The sequence below is a fragment of the Dipteris shenzhenensis genome, chromosome 31 (genome assembly GCF_047967505.1).
Source record: "Dipteris shenzhenensis isolate YYH24624 ecotype China chromosome 31, Dip_SZ_1.0, whole genome shotgun sequence".
Lineage (NCBI taxonomy): Eukaryota > Viridiplantae > Streptophyta > Polypodiopsida > Gleicheniales > Dipteridaceae > Dipteris > Dipteris shenzhenensis.
The window spans coordinates 33080117-33106747 of NC_141626.1; the positions used below are offsets into that span (position 1 = coordinate 33080117).

The 26631-nt window shown below is 42.0% G+C and overlaps 1 protein-coding gene across 1 annotated transcript in view; it reads left to right on the forward strand.

Moving 5' to 3' along the window:
- Positions 1–440: 440 nt before the first annotated feature.
- LOC147881362 (uncharacterized) overlaps positions 441–26631 on the forward strand; it is a 51565-nt gene continuing 25374 nt past the window's right edge. The window contains exon 1 of the mRNA XM_087402378.1: positions 441–800. Within this exon, the coding sequence (XP_087258504.1) occupies positions 441–800 (360 nt within the window). The remainder of the gene's footprint in view (positions 801–26631) is intronic.

Here is a 26631-nt window from a genome sequence, read left to right on the forward strand (position 1 = left end):
TCCTAGTTAAACTAGATACAAGGTTTGTATTTGAGAGATAAACTTGCATTTCATCCTTTAGATACAAGGTTTGTATTTGAGTGAGAAACTTACATGGGCTAAAGGAACTGGAATTTCCTAGTTAAACTAGATACAAGGTTCGTATTTGAGAGATAAACTTGCATTTCATCCTTTAGATATAAGGTTTGTATGAGTGAGAAACTTACATGGGCTAAAGGAACTGGAATTTCCTAGTTAAACTGAAGAAAAACTCTAATTCAACTACAAAAGGTCCATTACAATTTTCTATAGATAATCCTTGTCAACATAAGGAAACTTACATGGGCTAAAGGAACTGGAATTTCCTAGTTAAGCTGAGAAAAAACACTAATTCAACTACAAAAGGTCCATTACAATTTTCTATAGAAATCCTTGTCAACATAAGGATTTCTGTTTCGACTATGCCACGAGCTATTGCGCTCGTCCGATTTCAAAAACCGCGATTCGAGACGTCGAAGCTTAGCTCCGGCAGTACAGTTTTGCACCATTGGAGCATTTCTTCCCTTGAGTATATTATGTTCATTTCGTCGTCCATTGAGGGATCCGAGGGGCAAATTTTTTCAAACTCGGACAGTCGCCTCCGTCTGTCTGCGCCTGTCCACAGACCAGCATTGGGGTTCTCTACACTCCTGTATATTATAGATGGCCCTATGAGAGCCGTCTGCGCTTTTCCGGTGCGATCTGGGGATACATCTAGTGATACCCCGCTTGTCGTATATGAACACTGGCGGGAATGCCCGTTTCCAGAAGCAAAATCCCCGGTTGGTGCAAATGCTTGAGAGCTCTGCAAGAGGCAGCATAATCGGAGAATTCAAAATTTTAACGGCAGACCCCTTAATTAGCACGTATAAGTTTGAACAACAGACCCCGTTCCAAAAATCTTACGTAAATTTTTATAGCATATCTTTCTCAACAAAGCATAACGGCGAAAACAAGGTTTGAGGAGCCCATCCGGTAGGGATCAGTGGACGTTGACGAGTGGTGGAGGGCGCTGGGTGCGTTAGATTGGCAAAGTGGAGGACCATTTTATAGTCGCTCTGCTCTACCGACTATTTAGTATTGAGAGATTATTGCGGAGGGCTCCGACATTATCTGTAGAATATGTGTGAACAGCTTCCACCCGACATAAACTTACTCCACGCAAACTTGCTCAGTAGACATGCACATGCAGCTAGTGTGTATGGTGTTTTGGGGGGTTTGAGTTCATTAACTCCACAATATCTTTTTCTCTCTTAAGGAGAGGTTTGGGGGAGGAGGATTGGGGAATTCTATATCTTTGGATTAGAATGGAAGATTTTGGACCATTGGATGAAAGAAGTGGGACATGTGGATTTGGTAGTATGGAGCGTGGGAAGTTATGACGATTCAAGAATTTCAGATATATTTTTGAAGATCTCGTTCGACATTGTTCGATGATTTTTTGTGCGTGGGCACTTGAATAAAATTCAGATCTCCTTGACATTAGTCGTTCTCTTTTGACGATCTATTTCTTGAGAAAGATGGAATGCCAATCGGTTTTTCGATCTGATTCTGTTTACAGGGTCTTTGTTGATCTCAGAACGATCCGGATGAAAAAACACCTATATTAGAGATGGGTGCCAAAGGCCATCAATTATCTATATGAAATTATGCTTAAGTACATGTATCAATGGATCTTTAAAAACGAAAGCTTCGATTAATTAAATCATTAGTATGCACTTGCTCACAATGCTCGAGAAGAACAAAAGTATCACTTTCATCGGTCCAAAGTTTGGTGGAGTCTATTGCAAAGAAATCGCTACTATCTTTCCTCGCTGTCGCATGGGGACCGTTGTAAATAGTTCTAAACCATTGTACATGAAGAATGAAAATACTAAATTGTTTGAAATCAATTTCATAGATTTTGCATATGGTCCCACAATAATCCAATTATGAGAAGAGAAGATTGGTATCTGAAGCACTTGCTCAGCTATCTTGTGTGAAGTTAGCCATGACTCCACAATCATAAATGATTCTCTTTGAATTGATGCGTTCCACGTGAAAATGTCATCCATATGACCATAATGCACTGTACTTTTTGTACTGCAAAAGAGCATCATTAAAACAATGAGGATGCATCTATTTTATAGCGTATATTGCCACAAATAATTACTTAATTATGTCAAGAGGTAAGAAACTTACATGCATCATACATCTAGATGATAACTCTCGCTTGTGCTCATTTATTGTCTCTCCATCGTGTTCGGCTTTACGTAGAGCCAGTTGTAGCCAATGAAGTGACATGTGAGTGGGGAGAAAGGCGAGATCGTGTGGATATGGTTGTGATTGCCTATAAATTACTCTGAATCTCTTCCTTGCAACTATTCTTTCTACTTTGGCTGCTTCATATCTCTCAATTCACTTCTACATCTCCTTGCTATTGAGGATACAAAACTTATTGAATTTCTCCATTTGCTCTTCACTCATCTTTCTTTCAATCCCTTTTCCTTGGGGATCCTTGCCAACGATGCGATCATCATCCTTGTTATGCCAAGCCTGCGGCATATTGGGATCCATGGATGCAAGAAACTCTGTGATATATACTAATGACTCTTGCACAAGCCATCCCTCTACCATGCTTGCTTCCGGTCTTGCTCTTTGCCTTACAAATCCCTTCACAATTTTCATAAACCGCTCCACCTACTATGAACAGTAAATGCAATGGCCACTTCATCAACTATGTGCACAAGCAAGTGCACTTGAGTTTTCATAATGCTCAAGGGAAAGTGCATCTCAAGCAAGCATACGGCTTAGATGGAGTCCACCCTAGCATTCTCGATGCTCGATATGGATATCTTTTTTTGAAATATCCACCTATTTCACATGCCCAAGTAAGATATATTCATAATCAGTCTACAGATTATTCAGCTTAAATTGAAGAAAATGCAATCAACGCGATTTGATAGTAAGCATACCTCACAATACCACTGATCTTGAATATAGCATTTCTAACATCTTCTTGTAAGCACCCTTTCACTGTAATTGGGAGGATGAACTAATAAAGCAATAAAGAAGTTATGTCAATAATATAACATAATCATAATTACACTAACGCATTAGAATTATTCGTACACTAATCCTATAGCTTACAATACCTATAAGACCTTGTGCCAATCATGGGACTTGAGCCCACTAAGCTTATTATCCTTTGAAAATGCTCCTTTCAAGCTATGCATGTACCCTGCGGGTGTTCGAAAAGAGGCAATGTCTGCCTTGACCACTGCCTCCTCTCTCTTGGAGAGGATCCATGTTGCTTTTGAGAGGACAAATTTTTCTAAAGCACACAGTTGGGGCCACAAATGAGACATCCTATTCATAGCATGCAAGTCTTCTCGCACTCCTCTCGAGTCTTTAGAACCAACCAAGTGTGCCCAAATAGTAGCCCCTACATTCTTGAAGATATGCATAGGATCCAAGAGATGATTGATTTGTAACTGACCCCAATAAGGAAGCTCATGAAAGATGGATAGCCTCTTCATACCACGAGGAGGTTCCTCTCCATTCACCCTCCAAGCCTGAATCCAGTCACTTGCCATCAAATATGGTGGTGGTGGATCAAGCTGACCTCCACGTGTGAGATGGTCGAGCGGAAGGTATCGAGCATGACCTTCATAAACATTTTTCCTCATATGTTTGGAGTATCATGCAAGCAGTTTCAAACCCGATCCACAAACAAGACAAACATGGTACCCACTTGTAGCAAGTCCTGCACGCGTGCATGAATGTGTTAGTATAAGACATGCACATGAAAGAGTGTCATAAAAGCATAATCCTATATTATACATGTAAAGACACAACCATGTCCCTGCGCACTCTCCATATCCTAGGTAGTCATGCATGGTCCACATCAAGATACCCCTGACCAAAATATCATTGGTATGTCTAGGAGCTATGGAAATATCAAAGACCCGCACTCCTCTCCATAAGATATGTAACTCCTCTATCAAAGGTGCCATGTACACGTTTATATTTTTGGCCTTGTACTTCCCTAGCACAAGTAGTGCAAGCCTGAGGTGTCCCTTCTTTATTGTTAGCCATGGTGGGATATTATAAGTCACCAAGACTATGGGCCATGTAGACCAAGATGTCGAGAGTAACCTGAAAGGGTTCACGCCGTCCATGGCGAGCCTAAGATGTAAGTTGCATGGCTCCCTTGCAAAGTCCGGCCACTGATTGTGTATGTGCTTCCAAGCTGGACAATCTATAAAAATTTGGAATGTGTCATCAGTGGGCCGATGAGATGCATGCCAAGTCATCAACTCCGGTATGGATTTGCATCAAAACATGTGCTGTATTCTTGCAATGATGTGAAAGTGTCTCAAGACCTTTACCGATATCTGCTCACCCTGCAAGTCATCTCTATATTGTTGTTCCCCACACTTCGAACAACTAGCCAAATCTCCATGCTCACGACGAAAGAAAATACAATCATTATGACAAGCATGGATGGTATCATAATCCATACCCACTGTTGTTAGCATCTTCTTTGCTTCATCTCTTGATGCAAGCATGGTATTTGGTGCAGGCAACATCTTCTCGAGCAACCTATCACAATTCAAACATACATAGGCTTCAAATAATGATGATTCTCAAACATACATGATGATTCTCAAAACAAACAATATCCAAATAATGAGTCAAATTAGTGTCGGAGCTAACCTCATTAAGGCCAAGACACTTATATCCGACCACACATACTTTGCTTGCAGATTCAAGATTGAGAGACAAGCCCATAGTTTAGACATCCTAGCACCCTCGTACAATTGTGTTGATTGCAACTCTCGCATATTGACCTCAGACTTGGACATCACATGTACATGTGATGTAGTGCCCCTAAAAATAGAATCCATCATGTCCACCATACCACCCTCATCATCATCTGGCACATCCGGGAGACTATAGTCTTGCTCAAAGTGTGAAGGTATATGTGCACCCTCGCCACCCTCCTCATCTTGTCTCAAGATTTCATGTAAATATGAGATCTTGTCTTAAGGTTTTGTGTTATGTATGTATGCAATATTAATCATGAACTCAAATAGCATTGACTTACCGATGATCCATCACCATGTGCAACACCAACAGTGGGTACTGGTTCGGGCTCCTCCCCATATATCCACAAGTGGCACATGACAATATGACATTGATGTCATAATTCTTGCTTGCAATAAGTGCAATGACAATACAACCTCTTCGTAAGCCACTTTGCACTCCCAGGCGTTGGCGCATCTGACGAGCTTTCACTCGTCCATTCCATTTGCACACCTCCAAAATCACAACATGAGCTGCACGTTATGCTCTTTTCCCCTCTTTCAATCTCTTTTCCCCTCTTCCTTCCCGTCTTTTCCCCTCTCTTTTTTCCTCTCTTTTTCTCTTCTTTTCATAAGCATATGCCTATGCCTATGCTTATGCTTATGCATGAACATATGCTTATGCTTATGCTTATGCATGAGCATATGCTCATATGCTCGTGCATAAGCATAAGCATAAGCATATGCTTTCTCTCTTTTTCTCTTATGCATATTTTTTTCCTTCTTTTATGCTTATGATCTTTTCCCTTGTTCCTTTTCCCCTCTTTCAATGTCTTTCCCCCTCTTCCTTCCCTTCTTTTCCCCTCTTCCTTCTCTTCTTTTCCCCTCTCCTTTTCTCTTCTTTTCATAAGCATATGCCTATGCCTATGCTTATGCTTATGCATGAGCATATGCTCATATGCTCATGCATAAGCATAAGCATATGCTTTCTCTCTTTTTCTCTTATGCATATGTTTTTCCTTCTCTTATGCTTATGCTCTTTTCCCCTCTTTCAATCTCTTTTCCCCTCTTCCTTCTCTTCTTTTCCCCTCTCTTTTTTGCTCTCTTTTTCTCTTCTTTTCATAAGCATATGCCTATGCCTATGCTTATGTTTGTGTCTATGTTTGTCCAATCCCCCCAAATTAGACATGGGATCATGTCGCACATCCGATGAGTATGGAAACCCTCAAAGGAGGAGACATTATTGTAAGAAAATAATACAATGTCTGTGCTCAACAGATAATAGGATCTCGTATGCAAGAGAGAAAAAAAGATAGTATGGAGAATCAAAAATTTGATTACTGTAGAACTTATATAATATATGGCACTACCTCCCAACCGTGCGCTCCTATGAAAGAAGCTTCGATGGCATGCTGGAAATAGTAGAAGACGGAGGCTGGATGCTAAGGAATCAGGGTTGCTATAGCCAGTGATGAAATGGGCTTCACGGCCTTGCCCTTATATAGCCATCAGTCATAGTCGGTTAGGCTCAATTGGGTGACCGACCCAGTCCACCCAAAATGGTCGACTGGGGGTCGTAGGCCATCGACTATATGAAAGAACCAATGTGCAAAATAGAGCAACTAACCTATGGCCTCTGTTTAGCCCAGAGCTATCCGGGATCATCTGAGGCTCCAAACGAGCCCCACAACCCGAGAGTGGGCTACCCCGAGAAACGCTCCATCTACCCTCAGTGCGATCAGTCAAGGGATGCCTTCCTGCACTTGCATGTAGCCTAGTTGGTGGTGTGCCAACTCTATTTGAAGCCATCCAGCCATCAGGCCAGACATGGCCCCCATCTGGTGTCCAAACCAGGACCTACCGGATAACTGAGCTACTCAAATGTATTCTCCTCATATGGGGGGCTTACAAGTAGAGTTAGCTGGTTCCCACGTAGTTACATGAGAGTGGAGCATTGATATCTAACACCCCCCCTCAATGTCCACCTACAAGTGAACTTACTTTTTCGGCCCAATGCCAAGTCGATGAAGATGCCTCTCTAGCAAGTCTCTTCCAAGAGCCTTCGTGAAGATGTCCGCAGCATTCTCTGTAGTCGAACAGTACACCAAGTCGACCTCTCCATCCATGATGAGCTCGCGTACAAAGTGATATTGAATCTCAATGTATTTTGTGCGAGCGTGGAACACCGAGTTCTTTGCAATTGCCATGCAACTCTGATTGTCACATGATCACTGCGTAGGCTTGTTTTGCACTGCACCCATGTCCCCCAAAATCCTCCTCAACCACACTACCTCGCAAGAAGCAAAGCATGTAGATTTGTACTCGGCCTCGATAGAAGAAAGAGCAACTGTGGGTTGCTTCTTGCTGACCCATGACACAACCTCCAGATCTAAGTGAGAAATAGTACCCTGTCATTGATCTCCTGCTGTCCATGTCTCTTGCCCAATCCGAGTCATAGCATCCGCCAGTCTAGATGTTGCCCTTGGTATAGGTGATGCCATAATCAAGTGTGCCTTTGATGTATTTCAGCACCTGCATCCCTACCCTCCAATGGTTCTCCCGGGGCTTATTGGAAAACCTGCTTAGTACACCAGTTGCAAAATTGATGTTCGGCTATGTGTTGCACAGGTAAATCAAGCTGCCCACAAGCCTTCTGTACTTCGCTTCGTCCACCAGTGGTGATGAATCCTCGTTTGAGAGCTTCGCGTCAACCTCCATAGGGGTACCAACTGTCTTGCACTCAGCCATGCCAAATGCCTTCAGTATCTCTCCAGCATACTTCAGCTATGAAATGAAGATCTATTTTGGCTCCTGCCAAACTTCAATCCCTAAACAGAAATGCATCAGCCCGAGGTCTATCATTTCAAACTCTCTTCCTAGCAAATGCTTCGTTTGCGAGATCTTCTCTTCATGGTTCCCTGTTATGACAAGGTCGTCCACATAAAGGACCATGATCATACACCTGCCTCCTCCTCTGAAGATATACCAATTTGCATCAGATGGGCTCCTCCTGAACCCGTTTTGCAAAAAGTAGGCATCAATTCGCTGGTACCACGCTCGTGGGGTGTGTTTCAGCCCGTAAAGTGCCTTCTTTAGTTTGCAGACTTTACCTTTTGAATCGGGGATCTCAAAACCTGGTGGTTGTTCCACGTATACCTCCTCCTTGAGATCTCCATTCAGAAAGGCAGAAACATGGGCCAACTTCCCTGGGCAGCTAAATCCAAAACACTGTGAATTGTGGTTAGTCGAGCTGTGGGAGCAAAAGTATCTTGATCAAAACCATGTACCTGTGCAAATCCTTTTGCCATGAGCCGAGCCTTATACTTATCCAACGTGCCATTGGACTTGTACTTGGTCTTGTACACCCACTTGGTTCCAATTACCTTGTGTTTTGGTGGTCGATCCACAAGGTCCTAAGTGTTGTTCTTCATTATGGAGCCATACTCCGACTGCATAGCCTCCATCCACTTATCATCGCCCTGTGCCTCTTCAAGACACTTGGGTTCATCAGCACGATCACTTCTGTCATCAAAGCATAGTTGACCAAGTGTTCCTACGCCCTTCTTTGCTCCTCTAATTTCTAGGACCGGTGGTGTTTGGATGATTCCTCCTCAATGGCTGGAGGTTCTCTACTGTCAAAAGCTGCTTTACCCACTTCAGGAATGGCCATTGCTGTTGTGGTTCTGCAGGCTCTTCTTCATCTACTTTGTCTTGAATCCTCCCAAGCACCATTGGGGAAGCTCGGTCTGCTGTTGGTGGCGGTACTGGATGGATATCCTAGTCTTGGTTGTCTGGGAAGGAAACATCCTCCTCCAATTGATGCTGCTATTCTAAGAAGACCACATCGCGACTTACAATTACCCCCTTGGTAACAAGGTTATAGAGATGGTAACCCTTCGCCTCTTCACTGTAGCCCAAGAAAATACACTTTCGACTCTTCGGTTCCCATTTGGTCCTGGTAGCATCAGGGACATGCACAAAACAGTCACATCCAAAAACTCTGAAATGTGTAGCTGAAGGTTTCTTACCAGAAAAGGCTTGCAGTGGAGTCATCCCATTCATAGCCTTCATGTAGCTATGATTCAGGATGTAAACTGCAATGTTACATGCTTCAGCCCAAAAAGTCTTTGGCAAATCTTTCCCTTGCATCATTGCCAACTGCTACCAGGATGTCATTCCCTACCGGTTGTAGAGAGGTATACCAATCCTTTTGCCTGGTCATGTGGCATGATGCACCACTGTCAATGATCCACGGTTCATCCGCAGGTACATGAACTGCCTCCTTGCAAATCTCCTCAATTGTGATGAACAGCTCTACTGGTACTACCTGCGTGATGTTGCTGGACTCTTTCTTTACTCTGTTCTTCTCATCTGCAATCTTCTTTCGGCACTCATACTGCTTGTGGCCTGCCTTGTTGCAATAGAAGCAGTTGATCTTCTTCTTTCTCTTTTTATCATAAGAAGAAGATGGGTTACCAGAGTCCTTACCCTTACCTTTCTTTGATCAGGTCCAAAAAGATAAATCTTCTCCAGTCCTTGTCTTTTGATGCATCTCCTCCTCCAGAAGCATCACACTGAAATCCTCAAAGTTGAGGGGCAGATTTCTGTTTTGCGTATTTAGTGCCATAACAAGACCATCGTATTTTGGTGGGAGAATCCGTATGCACCTTCGTGCTAGATTCTCGCTAGTGATGGTGATGCCAATCGCAGTCATCTAATCGCACAGATTCTTCATCCTACTGATGAACTTCTCTGCCGCTTTAGACTCAAACAACTTCTCGTTTGCGAGTTGAGTCTGTAGATTCTGAATGTACGTCTGATTTGTGGCCTCTACTGATTTTTAAAGACCGTCCATGCCTCCTCCACTGTGGTGACATGTTGAATTAACGCCATGATGGAATCACTAACACTGTAGACAATAGAACATAGCGCATCTGCATTTCTTCTTATCCACGCAAGAATCTCATCCCCAGTTGGTACTATTTGTTGTCCTGCATTAGCTGGATCTGGCCGGCCTCACGTCCACCCCAGTAGCAGTGTCCCAAAGCTCCTATGCACTTAGGATGGTCTTCATATTGAACTTCCAGAGTGGATAGTTAGAGCTATCCAACTTTCCGCTTTCGCCAAACAGTGGGATTCACAGTCTTGTAGGCTGGGCCATCTCTCACAATCTGCTCGCAAATAGAAACACACTACCAAATCTTCTTGCTAGAGTCTAGGCTCTGATACCATGTAAGAAAATAATACGTCTGTGCTCAACAGATAACAGGATCTCGTACGCAAGAGAGAAAACAAGATAGTATGGAGAATCAAAAATTTGATTACTGTAGAACTGATATAATAGATGGCGCTGCCTCCCAACCGTGTGCTCCTGTGAAAGAAGCTTCGATGGCATGCTGGAAATAGTAGAAGACGGAGGCTGGATGATAAGGAATCAGGGTTGTTGTATCCATTGATGAAATGGGCTTCACGAGCTTACTCTTATATAGCCACCAGTCGTAGTTGGTTAGGCTCAATTGGGTGACCGACCCAGTCTGCCCAAAAGGGTCGACTGGGGGTCGGTCCCAAAATAGGCCACCCAACCATATGAAAGAACCGGTGCACAAAACAGAGCAGCTAACCTACGGCTTCTGTTCAGCCCAGAGCCATCCAGGATCATCTGAGGCTCCAAATGGGCCCATCTACCCTCAGTGTGATCAGTCAAGGGATGCCTTCCTGCACTTGCATGTAGCCTAGTTGGTGGTGTGCCAACTTTATCTAAAGCCGTCCACCCATCAGGCCACACATGGCCCCCATCTGGTGTCCAAACCAGGACCTACCGGATAACTGAGCTACTCAAATGCCTTCTCCTCATATGGGGGGCTTACAAGTAGAGTTAGCCAGTTCCTACGTAGTTACACGAGAGTGGAGCATTGATATCTAACAATCATGATCTCTACTCTCCAGAGGACTTTGATTCCACTCAAGCAACACCTCAGGGGTCTACCCTTGCGACTACCGCTAGCCCGACTCCTCTCGGATCTAGCACTGCAACTATCCCTCGGAGAACTCCTTTGCTAGCAGCCCATGGCTTTGTCGAGTGTCTCGATGAGTTTGTCGCACAGGTGACCGATGCGAAGGCAGTGAGATTCTTCTGTCTACTATCCCAGAGGACCTCAGAAAATCCCTCTCCTACACCAAGGGTTGGATCTATTGTCTAGCCGTCCCCTCTAGCCCCTTCGATTGAGGGGTCATTACCTGGGCATGCCCATCGTAAGGGAAGGAAGAGTAGGGTTGCTTATGTTGTACTGACTCGGAAGATGTAGACAAGTCAGCACACTCACATCCCTACAGGTCTCCACTTGGTCCCGAGACCCAGTACCAGTCAGGTCCCTTGCCCTCTCCTACTCCCACTGCTACTCCTCACTTCATAAGCACTCGCAGTAATAGCACTCGCTCTGGCTCTGCCCCTACCATAAGTCCTCCTTACCCAAGCAAGGACCTATCCTATGAAATCACGACTGTTGGAGAGATAATAGAAAATAAAAAGGGCTCAATAGTGATGGCCACCATGAGGTAGTTGATGAGCCACCACTTCAGGAGTGGCATAGCTACTGACTGGTGGTACCAGGATGACCAAAGGAAGCAGGCAGTCATCGATGAATTGAAAAGACAATACCATAACCCCCCAAAGTGGGAGTTACATGCGAGAGTGCATGGGTGGGGTCTTGAAGCACGTAGGTCAACCTTGCGTACTTCCATTGCAAAGGTGAAGGCTACTGGGCAGACAAAGCTGACTGGAAGTTTTTCAAGAAGTAGTATAGGGACCATCTTGAATTATTCGAGGGTCAGAGGAGGGCTGCGAGGAGATGGTTGGACTCCGTAGGTACTGTGCACTTTGGTGCAGGTGGACGGTTGGCATTCGAGGCAATCGTGGTAAGTCTACTTCTTTTCATTTAATTTATTGTTTTATTTTGTTTAATTACATATTGCATGCACTTTATCTAACTCGCGTAAATTGGGCCCACATCAAGCTATGATGGGGTCGGCTTCCTACAGACGTAGAGACGAGATGCGGGTTCTGCATAGGATCAAAGCCGTGGTTTATTAAGCAGGAGGTGTTGGGAGTGACGGTCGATTGGACTGAGGTGGCTGCTCGCACGGTATAAGTCTACTCCTACTTGTAATCTCACTTTTTAAATTGTTTTATTCTTTAAGTTCCAATCTAATTTCCAATTAATATGGTTTCACTCTTAGAATGCAAGCTCGAACGTCCCATCAGTGGAGGTGATCAGTGATGACAAGGGATTAAGCTTACATGACTTCGACAGGGCCACGGATCAGGCATAGCTCATGAGGGCCACAGATTAGGCAAGTGCGATGAGCACAAGGACGAGGACGATGATTGGGATGAGCAGTAGCAATAGTAGTAGTTTGTATATATTTCCGCATGTATATGCTTCTATATGTTAGCTTGTTTGAGCGATTTTGTATCACTCTTTTCAAAAGGGTAATTTTGTAACAAACATTGTTGTATATCTTCGGCATGTATATGCTTCTGTCGATCGGTTCATTTGAGCAATTTTGTATAACCCTTTTTACAAGGAAAATTTTGTAACAAACAACATTCTTTTGTAATTACTTTTAAAAAAACATTAGTGGGGAAAGACAGGGCTTGAGCAGGGCTTGCTGTGGCCCTATTTAGCCTCACTAATGTTTTTTTAAAGCTTCATGTTAACCGTCGCTATATAGCGACACTTATATAGCGATCGTTCTTTTCCAACACTAATAGCGACGTAAATACCGACTTTTGCGCTTGTTTTAAAAAAAAAATTAGTGTAAAAAAGGTGGTATTTTCGTCGGAAAATGGCCTATGCCTTGTAGTGTTAATGCCTCAGTTTTGCTTCTCTTGGTTCTTTCTCTTGTGTTTTAGTCTGTGACTTTTGCATCCACGTTGTCTGTGGTTTCTTAGATCTGAACTCAACCCACACCATCAAGGTTCGCTGATGGATTACTTCCAGTGAAGTGTTTGAGTCCTCCATTTTTTTGCAAAAAGTTTTACCACTGGGTGTGCCAGGTGTTGAGGATGACCTCTCCACCCACATGGACCTCAACCAAGGAGGGTTAGTAGACCTCTAGTAAAGGGGGGTTATAGTAGTAAGTAGTGGATAATTTTGTAATTGTAGGGACAGCTATAACTTTCCCTAAAGACCACTAGTAGTGGCCCTATCCACCACATCATTTTTGGAACTATGTCTATTTCTGACTGTTACTTGAATGAAGTATAAACACTATAGGATGTTGTTATAAGCTGATCATCATCTCCTACATCAGGGTTGTTGTTATCGGCTGAAATACAAACTATTTGCAACATTTCTACTCTACAAACACTTGTCTTAGTTCTTTATATGTTTTGTACTATCTTTTCCTTTTTCCAACATTAGTCAGATTTAAGCACCACTAACACTTACTATCAACTCACATTGATTACATTTTCTTCATTTTAAGCTGAATAATCTATAGAAAGATTATGAATCTTACATGGGAACGTGAAATAGGTGGATTAGATCTCCATATCAAGCATTAAGAAGGCTAGGATGGACTCCATCAAAGCTGTGTGCTTGGTCGAGAAGCACTTTCCCTTGAGCATTGTGGCAACTCAAGTGCACTTGCTTGTGCACATAGTTGATGAGGTGGCCATTGCAGGTACCGTTCATAGTCGGTGGATGTTTTTTGTCGAGCGGTTTATGAAAACTTTGAAGGGATTTGTGAGGCAGAGAGCAAGACTGGAAGCAAGCATGGTAGAGGGATGGCTTGTGCATGAGTCATTAGTATACATCACAGAGTTTCTTGCATCCATGGATCTCGATATGATGCAGGCTTGGCAAAACAAGGATGATGATCGCATCGTTGGTGGGGTTCCCCAAGGAAAAGGGATTGAAAGAAAGATGGGCAAAGAGAAAATGGGAAAATTCAATAAGTTTTGTATCCTCAATAGCAAGGAGATGCAGACAGAAGTGGATTCAGAGATATGAAGCCACCAAAGCAGAAATAATAAATGCAAGGATGAGATTCAGAGTCATGCACAAGCAAGCACAACCATATCCATGGGATCTTGCCCTTCTCCACACTCACATGTCACTTTATTGGCTATAACTGGTTCTACGTAAAGCCGAACACGATGGAGAGACAATAAACAAGTGCGAGCGAGAGTTTTCATCTGGATGTATGATGCATGTAAGTTTCTTACCTCTTGATGTAATTGAGTTATTTGTGGCAATATATGCTATAAAATAGATGCATCCTGCAGTGTTTTAATGATGCTCTTTTGCAGTACAAAAAGTATAGTGCATTATGGTCATATGGATGACATTTTTGCATGGAACGCATTAATTCAAAGAGAGTCACATATGATTGTGGAGTCATGGCTAACTTCACACAAGATAGCCGAGCAAGTGCTTTGGATACCAATCTTCTCTCCTCGCGGTTGGATTATTGTGGAACCATACATGAAATAGAAGATTTGGTATTTTCATTCTTGGTGTAAAATGGTTTAGAATTATTTACAATAGTCCCCATGCTACAGTGAGGAAAGATAGTAGTGGTTTCTTTGCGATAGACTCCACCAAACTCTGAACCGATGAAAGTGATACTTTTGTTCTTTCCGAGCATTGTGAGCACGTGCATACTAATGATTTAATTAATCGAATGATTTCATTTTTTAAGATCAATTGGTACATGTTCATATCTACTTAAACATAAATTCATATAATTGATGGCATTTTTAAAGATCAATTGTTACATGTTCATATCGTCAATATAGGTGGTTTTTCATCTAGATCGTTTTGATCTAAGATGGTGGTATATGATCCAAGTTGCACCATGAAGTAAACATACTTTTGAAGATAGAGATGTGGATATGGAGATGCCACTACCAATGCCGGATCCAATTGATCCAGATGGATCTAGCAAAGAAGATGAAGATCACAATATGAGCTAGAATAAGATGCACATAATGACATCATACAGGAGGAAGATGGAGATCATGATATTCAGGAAGAAGATGACGATCAAGAATCACCCAACTTTATTGAAGAAGGGGAATTACAAGATCAAGTCTTAAGTGAACGCAGGATGCCACAGTACGATGATGATATAGGAGATCAAATTGGTATAGAGTTGGAGATAGACTTGTTTGGCATGTAGGACTTGGCTCAGGAAGCTCTTGATGTAAATGCTCTTGATTGATTTTTTTCATCTCAAACTTGGACATGAATATATGAGCTTCAAACTTGATGTACATGCTCTTGCATTTTTATTCTTTCAAGGATCAAACATGTATAAAAAGAATTTTTTTTTGTCATTGGAAAACACTCTCTGTTAAAGGTCGGTATAGGGAAAAACACTCTCTATTAAAGGTGGGTATGGGAAAGTGTCTCAGAGTCGGTATATACCGACCTTTACACTTTTGTCAAAGGTCAGTATATACTGACCTTTGATAGACTTGTAAAGGTAGGTATATACTGATCTTATGAGTCAGTATATACTGACCATTAACAAGTCTATAAAAGATCAGTATATGCCGACCTTTTTAATCCCGCTATATATACAAACTATTAGTGCACTGTGCATGCTAAACCTCATCGCTTAATCGTTAGAACAAGGCTCATGTGTAGGAGTGAATTTTTCATACATTTTACATTGAGGGGTACCCTTTCTTAATGTATGTTCTTAGCGTGCCATTGGGCAGGTTTAAAACTAGCTCAGTGGTTGGAACAACATGTTGTTATAGTGTAATGAGAGTGCAATTAATAGTTTAAAACAAGTGGTTAAATGTTAATCCTGAATGAAGGCATGTGTTTCCTTGTATGACCATCGTGCTGGCTCTATTTAGTGAGGATTGCAGTTTTGTTCATATATTTCACAGAAAGGGTCCCCTTTCATGTCAATATGGCACTTGAGGAGTACCCCTTACAAGTAAGGGACATATAGACATGCCACATATGTCCAGTGGCATTCCACATATCTATATCCTTGTGCAACCACCACTATGGTTCTTGAAAGTAAGGAAAGTTTATTTCTCAGAGTAGGGTCGGTTTGAGAGACTATTGCTTTTGGTGGCATGTGCGTTTTACATTAGGTTTGAAAGAATATATAGATTCAACCATAGTTTGACATTTATAATTATCCTCATGTGATGTATTTTCCCTCTCCATAATATACCACCTTTTCTCTTATTCCATAATGCTTCTTGCACTTTTTGAACAATGTACACCGAGGTTATTTAATAGCAAAAGACTAGATATAGGAGTGCAAGAACATCAATCCATCATAATAGGCATTATGAGAGGAGGAAAAATATATGCTTTCCCATGCCTCTTTGCATCACCCCTCCTCTCGCAATGCTTGTTATCATCAATTGTTGTGTATACAGTTCAATGCCTACTTACCAGTTGTTCAATAATATCTGATTCATACCTATGCATGCTATTTGGAAGGCTTAAGAGACACCATGGGATGGGCCAAGTGGGGGCCCAGTGGGGCATAATTTGGAGAAGGAGATGATTTCACAAGACGATAATTTTAAAGGTCAAACAATGGCCAAATCTGCAGATTAATTCAAACTAAAGGAGAAAAGTACTCTCTAAAACCAATAATCTTTGAATGGCATTGCTAGCTTGATCATGAGATTGTCTCCTTCTCTTGTTGTTCATAAATACAGTTTGGTGGATATGTTATGTTCTTAAAGGGTTTGGCGGATAAGTTAATCCTAAACCAAGGAAAATATATTTCCTTCATACTAGAACTAGCCCAAAAATTAAACTAAAGTAATTTAACTACTAGTAACTAAGGTACTTTAACTACTTGGAAACACAATAGTTTCAATGATCGGGCAGGTCATCATTTTTAGATGATCACAGTGTTGAGAGATCATGCTCAACATCATGTGATCATATGTGCATAGCACTAACCTAATAGAGTGCTATAAAGGAAAGGGTTAGATGCCCTAACCCTAACCCTAAATGGGTTTGTATATACTCTACATTTTTAACTAAATCTAGTGTATAGTTAGTTATTTATAGTGTGCTCTCTACCTGTGCCCTCTCTCCTCATCTCCCCTCTTCATATTTTGTCATGGTATCAGAGCTCCCTTGCCTTCCACTAAGGCATTGTGATCGGTACAAGAGAGTCTGATTGATTGAGAGATCAATAGATCGAGTATTCTCTTCTGTTGAGAAAACTTCTGGCACTTAATTGAGAGAAAATTTCGTCCATTGGTGAGAGAATTCCGTCTGTGAGAGATTGAGAGATTTCTGTTAATCTCCTTCCATTCGATTCATTGTTCCTTGAGAGATTTCTTGCTTCAAATATTTCTGTTGAGAGAAAGATTCAGCTGACCATTGGATAGAGAGAGAGAGAGAGAGAGAGAGAGAGAGAGAGAGAGAGAGAGAGGATTCATTAGAGCGGTCTTAATGAATTACAGAGGTTTATTTCTTTGAGGGCAACAAGCACTACTTGGTGCTCAGTTTCTACAACAATCAATATTAGACTCTCAACTAAGCTTCTGTCTACCTCGACCTAGCCTCTACAATAGTAAACGTGAGCTCCCAATTTCTACGATCGACAGACTATCTCTCGGCCAGCCTCCAACGTCCACCTTTGACATACAATGAAGGAAAAGCTCCACTACATACCTGAACGACCAAGACCTATAGTGCCTACCTTAGGGCTAGCCCGACGGACATGAAAACGATGGCCTCCACAACTTGCATATGAGTTTTGAGCTCTCGCCCAGCATCCGTAGCTAGCCAAGACCTCCAACATCTATCAACCAAGCTTTGTGCCAGCCACCAACAGAGCTCCAAAAACACTAGCGATGCTCCAAAGCTTCGTTCCATCTACAAGCATATGGCTTGCAATGCCCAGCAAAACCATGGCCAGGCTCTCCAACCAGACTTGCAATAATGTGATGTGTAGCATTGGCCCCTGCCATTCCAACGGCTCCTGCAAGCTCCCCAAGCCACGAGATGGATGGCTCTACAACAATACTTCTGCTACACACGTCTCCTAGCAAGCCGCTTCAAGTCTGACAGCTCCCGCAATCCCCTTGGATGCTAAGCCACTCTGTCAATGGCTCCTACTCCAGCAATCAACATTGTCTATGGCGCGCCCACAAGCAGCACGTTTGTGGCTCTACGGCTTCTTGCACTAGCATCGGGCGGCTTAACCCGCAAGCTCCATAGCCACCTCTCTACAGCAAAAGACGAGCTAGCTCCAACAATCCTCGACTCCAAGCACGACTCTCCAAAGCTCGACTATGCCTCTCCAACTGCACCCAGGAATGGCTCTACTACGACTCCTAAGGCAACCTGCCATATCCATTAGCCCTATGCGAGCTTCTCACACAGCAAGGCAACCATGGGGAAGACGATGGAATCTTTACGATTCCGTCAGAATCAAGAAGATTTTGGCTACCATGCCTCGACATAAGGCACATAGGGTTGGCCTTATCCCCTGGGTCACCTCAGTGGTCACAAGGTTGCCATGTCACCTTATCACCACCCAAGGTTGGTTCACACACTGCCACATGGTAGATATCTAACCACACCCAGGCTTGGTAGCCTTATGCCATGTGTAGATAAGGGTTAACCTTGGTCAAGTTAACCCAACCCAAGGTCAACATTGGTCAAGTGAAGGACTAGTCAATGTGCCACATTAGCATCCATGTGGCACATGCCACATCATCTGCATGGCATGTGTCCATCCACATCATCACCTATCATGTCATCACTGGCACTCACAGTCCCTTAATAGGCACTCTTACCCCTTGGCAAGCACACACAGTCCACTGCATGTGAACACAGGTGCCACCTCACAAAGTGCTCCACATGCACTATCCCTTCACAAGCACATTTCTTCATTTTGCATGGGACTCCACTTGCCACATCATCACTATGAGGAGGAATTTGAGGGTGCTATGAAAAGGTGAAACGATCGATTTTTTGGCTGTATGTGCTTGTCACATCATGCATACATTTGGGTGCAAGTTATACGGATTTATTATTTTATAGCTATTGTGACCATGATTAGCTTAAGCAAATAAAAAAGTAAGACACTTACATGTAGATCACAGTCGATCTCATGCAAAATCGTACTCTCGCTTGGTTACATGCTCTTAGGCTTGATGAATAACTTGTTGAAGTCAAGCATGTGACATGTATTTAGGGAGAAGAGAAAGGATATGGTTGCATTGGCTTGTGTGAGGCTCTAGATCTCCTCCCCACATTTTCTCATTTTATTTTGGCCTTTTCATATCTCCAAATCCACTTTTGCATGTCATTGCTCAGTGAGGATTCAAGGCTTGTTGATTTTGTCCCTCATCTCTTCACCCATATTACTTTTAATTCCTTTTCCTTGAGCAAACTTGGCTAAGATATGACTATCATTCTTATTATGCCAAGCATGTTGTTGAGGATTTATCTCAACATCATGTTCGATATTGTGCATGGCACTAACACATAGAGTGCTAAAAGGAAAGGGTTGGAAACCCTAACGGGGTTTGTTTTTCAACTAATACTAGTGTAAAATTAGTCATTTTGTGGTGTCCTCTCTAGCTATTCCCTCTCTCCTAATCTCTACTCTTTTGCTCTCCTCTCCACATACTTATTCATGGTATCAGAGCTCCCTTGCCTTCTACTAAGGCATCCTGATCTATGTGAGAGATCAAGAGATTGAGAGGTTCTCTTGAGTGTTCTTCGAGTAAGTTCACTTCCGTTGAGACAAGAGTTTTGTTTTTTAATTCATTATGTTGAGAGAAATTTACGTCCATCACTTTTGTTCATTCTTTTGTGAGAATGAGTAGTTGTCAATTCTTTTGAGAGAGTGAGATGCTTTGAGAGATAGATAGGGAGAGTCTCTCTATGCAAACAAGAGCGCTCCAACTTTGAGAACTCTTTTGGTGAGAGAAAGTTATGTTTGGAGCTCAATTGTGAGAGGCTCCAAGTCTCTCATGTAAGTTGAGAGGCCCCACTACAATAGAAGGCCTCCAACATCCAAGCTCATGGGTGCACGTCTAGATCTACAACTAAATGCCTTCAATGATTGACTATAATGGACTACAACTACTCTTCACTGCCACCCGAGCATGATGACATGGCAACTGTTCAAATTATCCCATGCCACATCATCACTGACCTCCCATGCCATGTCAACATGGTTGCTAGATACAGATAGTGTTTTGTAGTTGATTCAGACAGTGTTTTTCACAAGTAGTTTGAGTACTATCTTGCACTATGTCTACGATGAACAACCTCAATTTAGAGTCATTTGCTAAGTTAGACAATTCCAACTATGTCACATGGAAATATCGAATGGAGACCATTGTTGTACTTCAAGACAAATGGAAGTTTGGCCTATACCTCGACCATCTTACAGTTTAGCAACAACTCTCACCATGGACATGGCACAAGCAGATGGTCCTACACCTACACCAACGGTATCCACATGTGCAATAGATCGTAGCATTGTGAAAGCACAGGAAAAATGGGACAAGAAAGACAAATATGCATATCATGTCGGGGTTAAAGGCCATTGTACCTTAACCTCGATTATATACAATACTCAAACACATATATATATGGATAACATAGAAGATTAGGGTGTTCTGCACCCACCAAAACTTATGTGGCTCTCTCTTCTGGCTCTCCCTCTCTCTCACTCCCTTCCATTCCGCTTTTGTTTTTGAGATATCTCAACTGGTATCAAAGTGTGGCTATTCTAGTTGAGCCCGAGTGTGAGCCTTGAGCCTGAAGTCTATTGATGCAGCTCCATGGGAGGAAGAAGAAGCTTTGTTGGTTGATTTTACCTACATCTAGTGTGCAGAGACCTTGTAGAAACCTTTGGAAAGTTCTCTGACTGGTTTTGGAGCAAAAAAAAGATGTTTTTTGATGATTCCCCTATTCCTTTCGATGCGACCGAGAGTCTGGAATGACTTACAGAGGCAACCATTCCTTTCTTTTGGTGTCCATTGCAATTCAAGAGCTTAAAAAATCCTTCATTATTGAATTTGGGATCATTTCATTGGAATTTTGTCTCACTGTCACGACTTCAACATTTTTTCTACGAGTGTGTTGGAACTTGAGTTTGAAGCAACCATTCGTAGATCTATCAGTTCCGGTGGACTCATGAGGTCTTTAAACCTTTGTGTTACTCATCATTTGCACTCCAGTGGTGTTTACAAATAGATATGTTTGCAAAAACGTTTTTTGGTCCATGTGTTGGACCCGGTGATTAGGACCACGATTTTCAAAACTGTCTGTTCCATTGCGTTTTAGAGGCCCAAAAACCCCTACCTTCTAGCTCTTGCATAATTTCATGGAGATTTGGTATCCATCTCTTTGAGGCGTAGAATCGTCTATTTCTCTATCAAAAATCCATTCAAAGGTTCAAACCTTTGACTTTTAAAAAATAGGTCAATTGCAAGGGTTGACTCCCTATTTCCCATTCATTGGTTGGGATTTTGGAGTTTCAGCACAAGAGAGATATTTGCAAATTTTCTTGTTGATTCTGATTATGCAGTGATGCCCATGTTTTGAGGCATCTCAAGTTCTATTTTTACAAGTGATCATTGTTGTTGGGCCGTGATTTTTGGATATACCTTATGCAAATCACTCTGGTTGCAGTCTGAGCCATGTGTGCTCATTCGTGGTTTGCATTGGGTTGCATTAGTGTTTGCATTGGATATTTATAGGCCATTTGGATGCATTGCAATCCTTGTTGGATGCGTTGATCGGCATAGATTGCTATTTTATGCTGAGGGACAACTTTGACATATTGCAATAGATGCAGGTTGTGCTATGATCTCTTGGATGAGATTTTAATAACGAATGTGCTTATTCAAAAGAAGCAAATTAGACCCTTGGCGAGTATTGGAGCTAAGCCTGCATATATGTCTGAGGATGATTGGAATGAATTGGATGCATTTACAAAGTGTACCCTTAAACTTCATCTTCTAGAGTCAATCTATTTCACAGTAGTAAATGAGTAGACTACATAAGATTTGTGGAAGAAATTATGTGCCACTTATGGGACCGAAATTGCCTCTAATAAAGTTTATCTCATGAAGACGTTGTTTGAGCTGCACATGAAGGAAGGGGTCTCCATTGGTTCTCACTTGAATGAATTCAATATTATTTTCAGCCAGCTTCAAGCTAAGAACATGAATTTTGATGTGGAAACTAAGGCAATATTTCTCTTGTTTCATTGCCATCCTCATGGGATACCTTTCATATAGTTGTCAGTAACTCTGCACCTGGTGGAGTACTGAAGTTTGATGATGTTTTGGGTAGCTTTTTGACTGAGGGGATTAGATGGAAGTATATGGAAGGCAACAAGCAAGATGAAGCCTTAAATGTACAAAGGGGCAGATCATAGTTCAGGGGGAAGTCCCAAGAAAGAGGGAAGTCTCGTAGCAAATCCACGGAATGGAACATTGAGTGTTACCATTGTGGCAAGAAGGGCCACATGAAAAAGGATTGCTACAAGCTGAAAATAGAGAAAAAGGATAAGAAAAGAATACAAATTGGGGTGCAAATAAGAAGGAAGAGAGTGCAAGGGAGGACAAAGGAAAAATGAAGATAGAGGAGATCAATATAGTCACTGATAATAGTGACAATGACATTCTCTTCATGAATAGTCTACCTGCAGACTTGCTTACCACTTCAGATGATGCATATTCCCAGGATTGGATTTTGGATTCTAGTGCTTCATTATGATAGTGGAAAGACAGGTTGTGTGCATCTTAGAAATAACTATGCATGTGGCATAGTGGGAGTAGGTGACACTATGTTTTCTTTTGCAAATGGGTCTACATTTGTTTTGAAAAATGTGAGACATGTGCCTAAGCTGACCAAGAGTCTCATTTCAATGAGTCAGCTAGATGATGCTAATTTTCAGACCACTTTTGACTTTCAGAGTTGGAAAATTCAGAAGGGCTCTATGGTTTTGGCCAGGGGTGCCAAGTGTGGGACTTTGTATCCCTTACATGTATCAAGGGTCTTTGTTGCAATAACCAAGAAGACAAGTACTTCTTTGTGGTATTGCAGGTTGGGGCACATGAGCCAGATTGGAATGAAACTCTTATTCCATTTGGGTTATGTATCGCATTTGAGTTTTTTTGACTTCGAATTTTGTGAGCATTGTCTCTATGGGAAACAAACTAAATCAGCCCATAAAAGAAGGGGAAAGAAAGAGCTTGATTTGGAGCATTCAGATGTATGTGGTCCCATGCCTACACGGTCATTAGGCAGGGCTAAATACTATGTGACATTCATTGATGATGCAACTAGGAAAGTGTGGGCTTATGCTATAGCTCTGAAGAGCGATGTGTTCCATGTATTTCAAAAATGGCTGGCTTTGGCTGAAAAGCAATTAGGTAGAAAATGCCTACGGACCTGACAATGGTGGAGAGTATCTCTCTCGTGACTTTCAACATTTTTGTGATACACGTGGGATCAAGAGGGAGCTCACATCACCTCATATTCCAGAGAAAAATTCAGTTGCAGAATAGATGAACCGCACCATTCAGGAAAGGTTGCAATGTATGCTTTCTAATGCAAGTCTTTGTGGTGGTTTTTAGGCTGAGGCAATGAAGACTACAGTGCATGTGATTAATAAATCACCTAGTAAGAGTTTTGATGGTGGTATTCCTAAAGAGACATGGAGTGGCAAGAAGCCCTCTTACTCTCATTTGCATATATTTGGGTGTGAGGCATATGCACATGTGCCAAAAGAGGTTCGAAAGAAGCTAGATCCTAAGTCTAGGAAAGGGATCTTTATGGGTTATAGTGAAAGTGGAGAGATGGGCTATCGTCTTTAGGATCTAGAAGAAAAGAAGATCATACAAAGCCATGATGTGGTCTTCAATGAGAAGAAGATGCATAAGACCTCCACGAGGGATTTCAAAATGAGGATAATCACTTTCCAGGATCTGAATCCACCCGCATATGTTGATAGAAAACAAGATGTCCATGCACCGAGAATGTGTAAGAAATGGTGCCACCAGGTACTCCCACACAAGGGAAGATGATGGATCATCTATTGGTGGCAATGATGAGCCAAATGTGGTTGATATGCAGGCAGGACAACAAGCTTAAATGCCCTTGAGAAGAACATCTGGAGTACCTAGACTACCTAAGAGATTTGTTTTAGGGGTAGACTATGTGATGCTTACTGATTGCGAGGAGCCTTCTTGCTATAGAGAGGCTATGATGTGTGAGGATCAGTGCAAGTGGGAGTATGCTATGCAATCAGAGATGAAATCACTCATGAAAATTAAGACTTGGGACTTGGTTTCTTTGCCACATGGAAAGAAACCATTGCCATGTAAATGGGTCCACAAGATGAAGGTCATAGGTGATGATGTGCTTAAGTATAAGGCCCATTTGGTTACTAAAGGGTTCAAGCAAGAGAAGGGTGTGGACTTTGATGAGATATTCTCTCCAGTTGTGAAGATGACCACACTTAGATGTGTACTTGGACTTGTGACAGCAGAGGATATGGAGCTTATGTAGATGGATGTCAAGACAACTTTCTTACATGGGGATTTGCATGAGGAAATTTACATGGTACAGCTGGAAGGCTTTGAAGAAAAGGGCAAAGAGCAGTCGCTTTGTAAGCTAAAAAAGAGTCTCTATGGACTTAAGCAAGCACCTAGAGAAGGGTATCAGAAGTTTGATGCTTTCATTCGGTCTGAGGGTTTTGAGAAGAAATGAGATTGATCACTGCTTTTACACTAAAAGGGCTAAGGATAATAGCCTGATACTCCTGGCACTTTATGTGGATGATATGCTATTGGCTAGCAAGAAAACTTATGAGCTAGATGCATTGAAGGCCAAGTTGCATGAGGCCTTTGACATGAAGGATTTGGGACTTTCAGTTCATATTCTTAGTATGCATATCACATGTGACTGGAGTAGGAAACTCCTTTGGCTTTCACAGAAGGAGTATGTTACAAAAGTGTTGTAGCATTTCAATATGGAGGGGGGGAAGGCCATAAGTACTCCATTTCCTCCACATGTATAACTGATTCAGGAAAATAGTGACAAATCAAATGAGGAACGGGCCATTATGGCAAAGGTTCCTTATGCATCAGTTGTTGGGAGTCTTATGTATGCTATGATAGCTACTAGAACGGACATTGCAATTGCAGTGGAAGTTATTAGCCAATATATGGCTAATCCAGGAAAGAGGCATTGGGAGGTAGTTAAGTGCATCATGAGGTACATGAAGGGTATCAAGGAGATGTGCATCTGCTTTGGAAGAAAAGAGATGCATGCACTGGGGTACATAGTTGTGGATGTCTCACCCATAGATCTATGTTGCTTTTTCTACCACAGAGGCCGAGTATGCTGTAGCCATAGAGGGTTGTAAGGAGGCTATATGTCTTGATCGACTAGTGGGAGATTTGGGGATTCATACATGTGTATCAACATTGCATAGTGACTCCACGAGTTCTATTCAGCTAGCACGGAATCCGGTCTTTCCTGCAAAGACCAAACACATTGAGGTCAAGTACCATTTCATCAGGGAGGTACTTCAGAACAAGCGCATAGAGCTTGTCAGGGTTCATATACATGATAACCTTGCAAATATGCTGACAAAGAGTCTACCTAGTGAGCAGTTTGAGTATTGTCATGTATTGATGGGCATTGGATAGTATGTTCATTGTTTGTTCTCCCTTAAAGACACATTGGCCTTTAAGTGGGAGATTGTGGGGATTAAAGGCCATTGTACCTTAACCTTGGTTATGTTCAATACTCAAACACACATATATATTGATGATATAGACGATTAGGATGTTCTGCACCCACCAAAATGCGTGTGGCTCTCCCTCTCTCTCCCTCTCTTCCATTCTGCCTCCATTGTTGAGATCTCTCATATCATTTGATGAAACAAAACATGCAATATGTCATGCTTGGACAACTCAACACAGTGAAGACATCCAAAGAAGCATGGGATATGTTTGCATCTCTTTATGAGTCTAAGAAACATCCAGGGTTCTCACATTAAGAAACTAGATCAACCAGAGTTTCCACAACAACAATGAAACTGGTCATGCTTACGTACTCATAATCAAGGATTACAACAATCAACTTGCAGTAGCCAGTGAGACTATGAATCCCATAGAAATGGTTCAAGTCATCCTGAATGAACTAGTAGAGGGTAACGAGACTCTAGTCCAAAGCATTGCAGTTCAATGGCAAATAATAACACTGGAAGAGTTATAATCAGTGTTGCTTGGTCATTTTAATGATCAAGAATTCACAGCCTCTTATAGAGGTAAAGGCAAGGGCAGAGATAGATTATATTAGAGAAGAAGTGGTCATCATCAAAATCAACATCAACATCAACAATATCAACATTCGCACCTACATCAACATCAGCATCCAAGAGGAAATCATTCCAACAGAGGAAGATTTCAAGGAAGAGGGAATGTATCCACCAATGTGTTAAACATTCAGTGCAAATATTGTCATAAGTTTGGACACTTTGAAAGAGATTGTTGTAAGAAGCAATACGAACAAGGAGGTCAATCTAGCAGCAATCGAGGGAATTTTTATGGAAGAGGAAATAACCGTGGTGGAAATTCAAGCAGCAACTGATGCCACTTTCCGTAGTATGGCATAAAAGACATGGACATGTCAATTTCAAAAGCTTAATGCAGCTAAGAAATCAAAATATGAAAATTGACATTCCAAAGCTCAGTTTCTTGGAAAAGATTTCAAAGCATGTTGCTTTGGTAAACAAAAGAGAACCAATTTTGGCAGAAGCACCTCTCGAGAAAGAG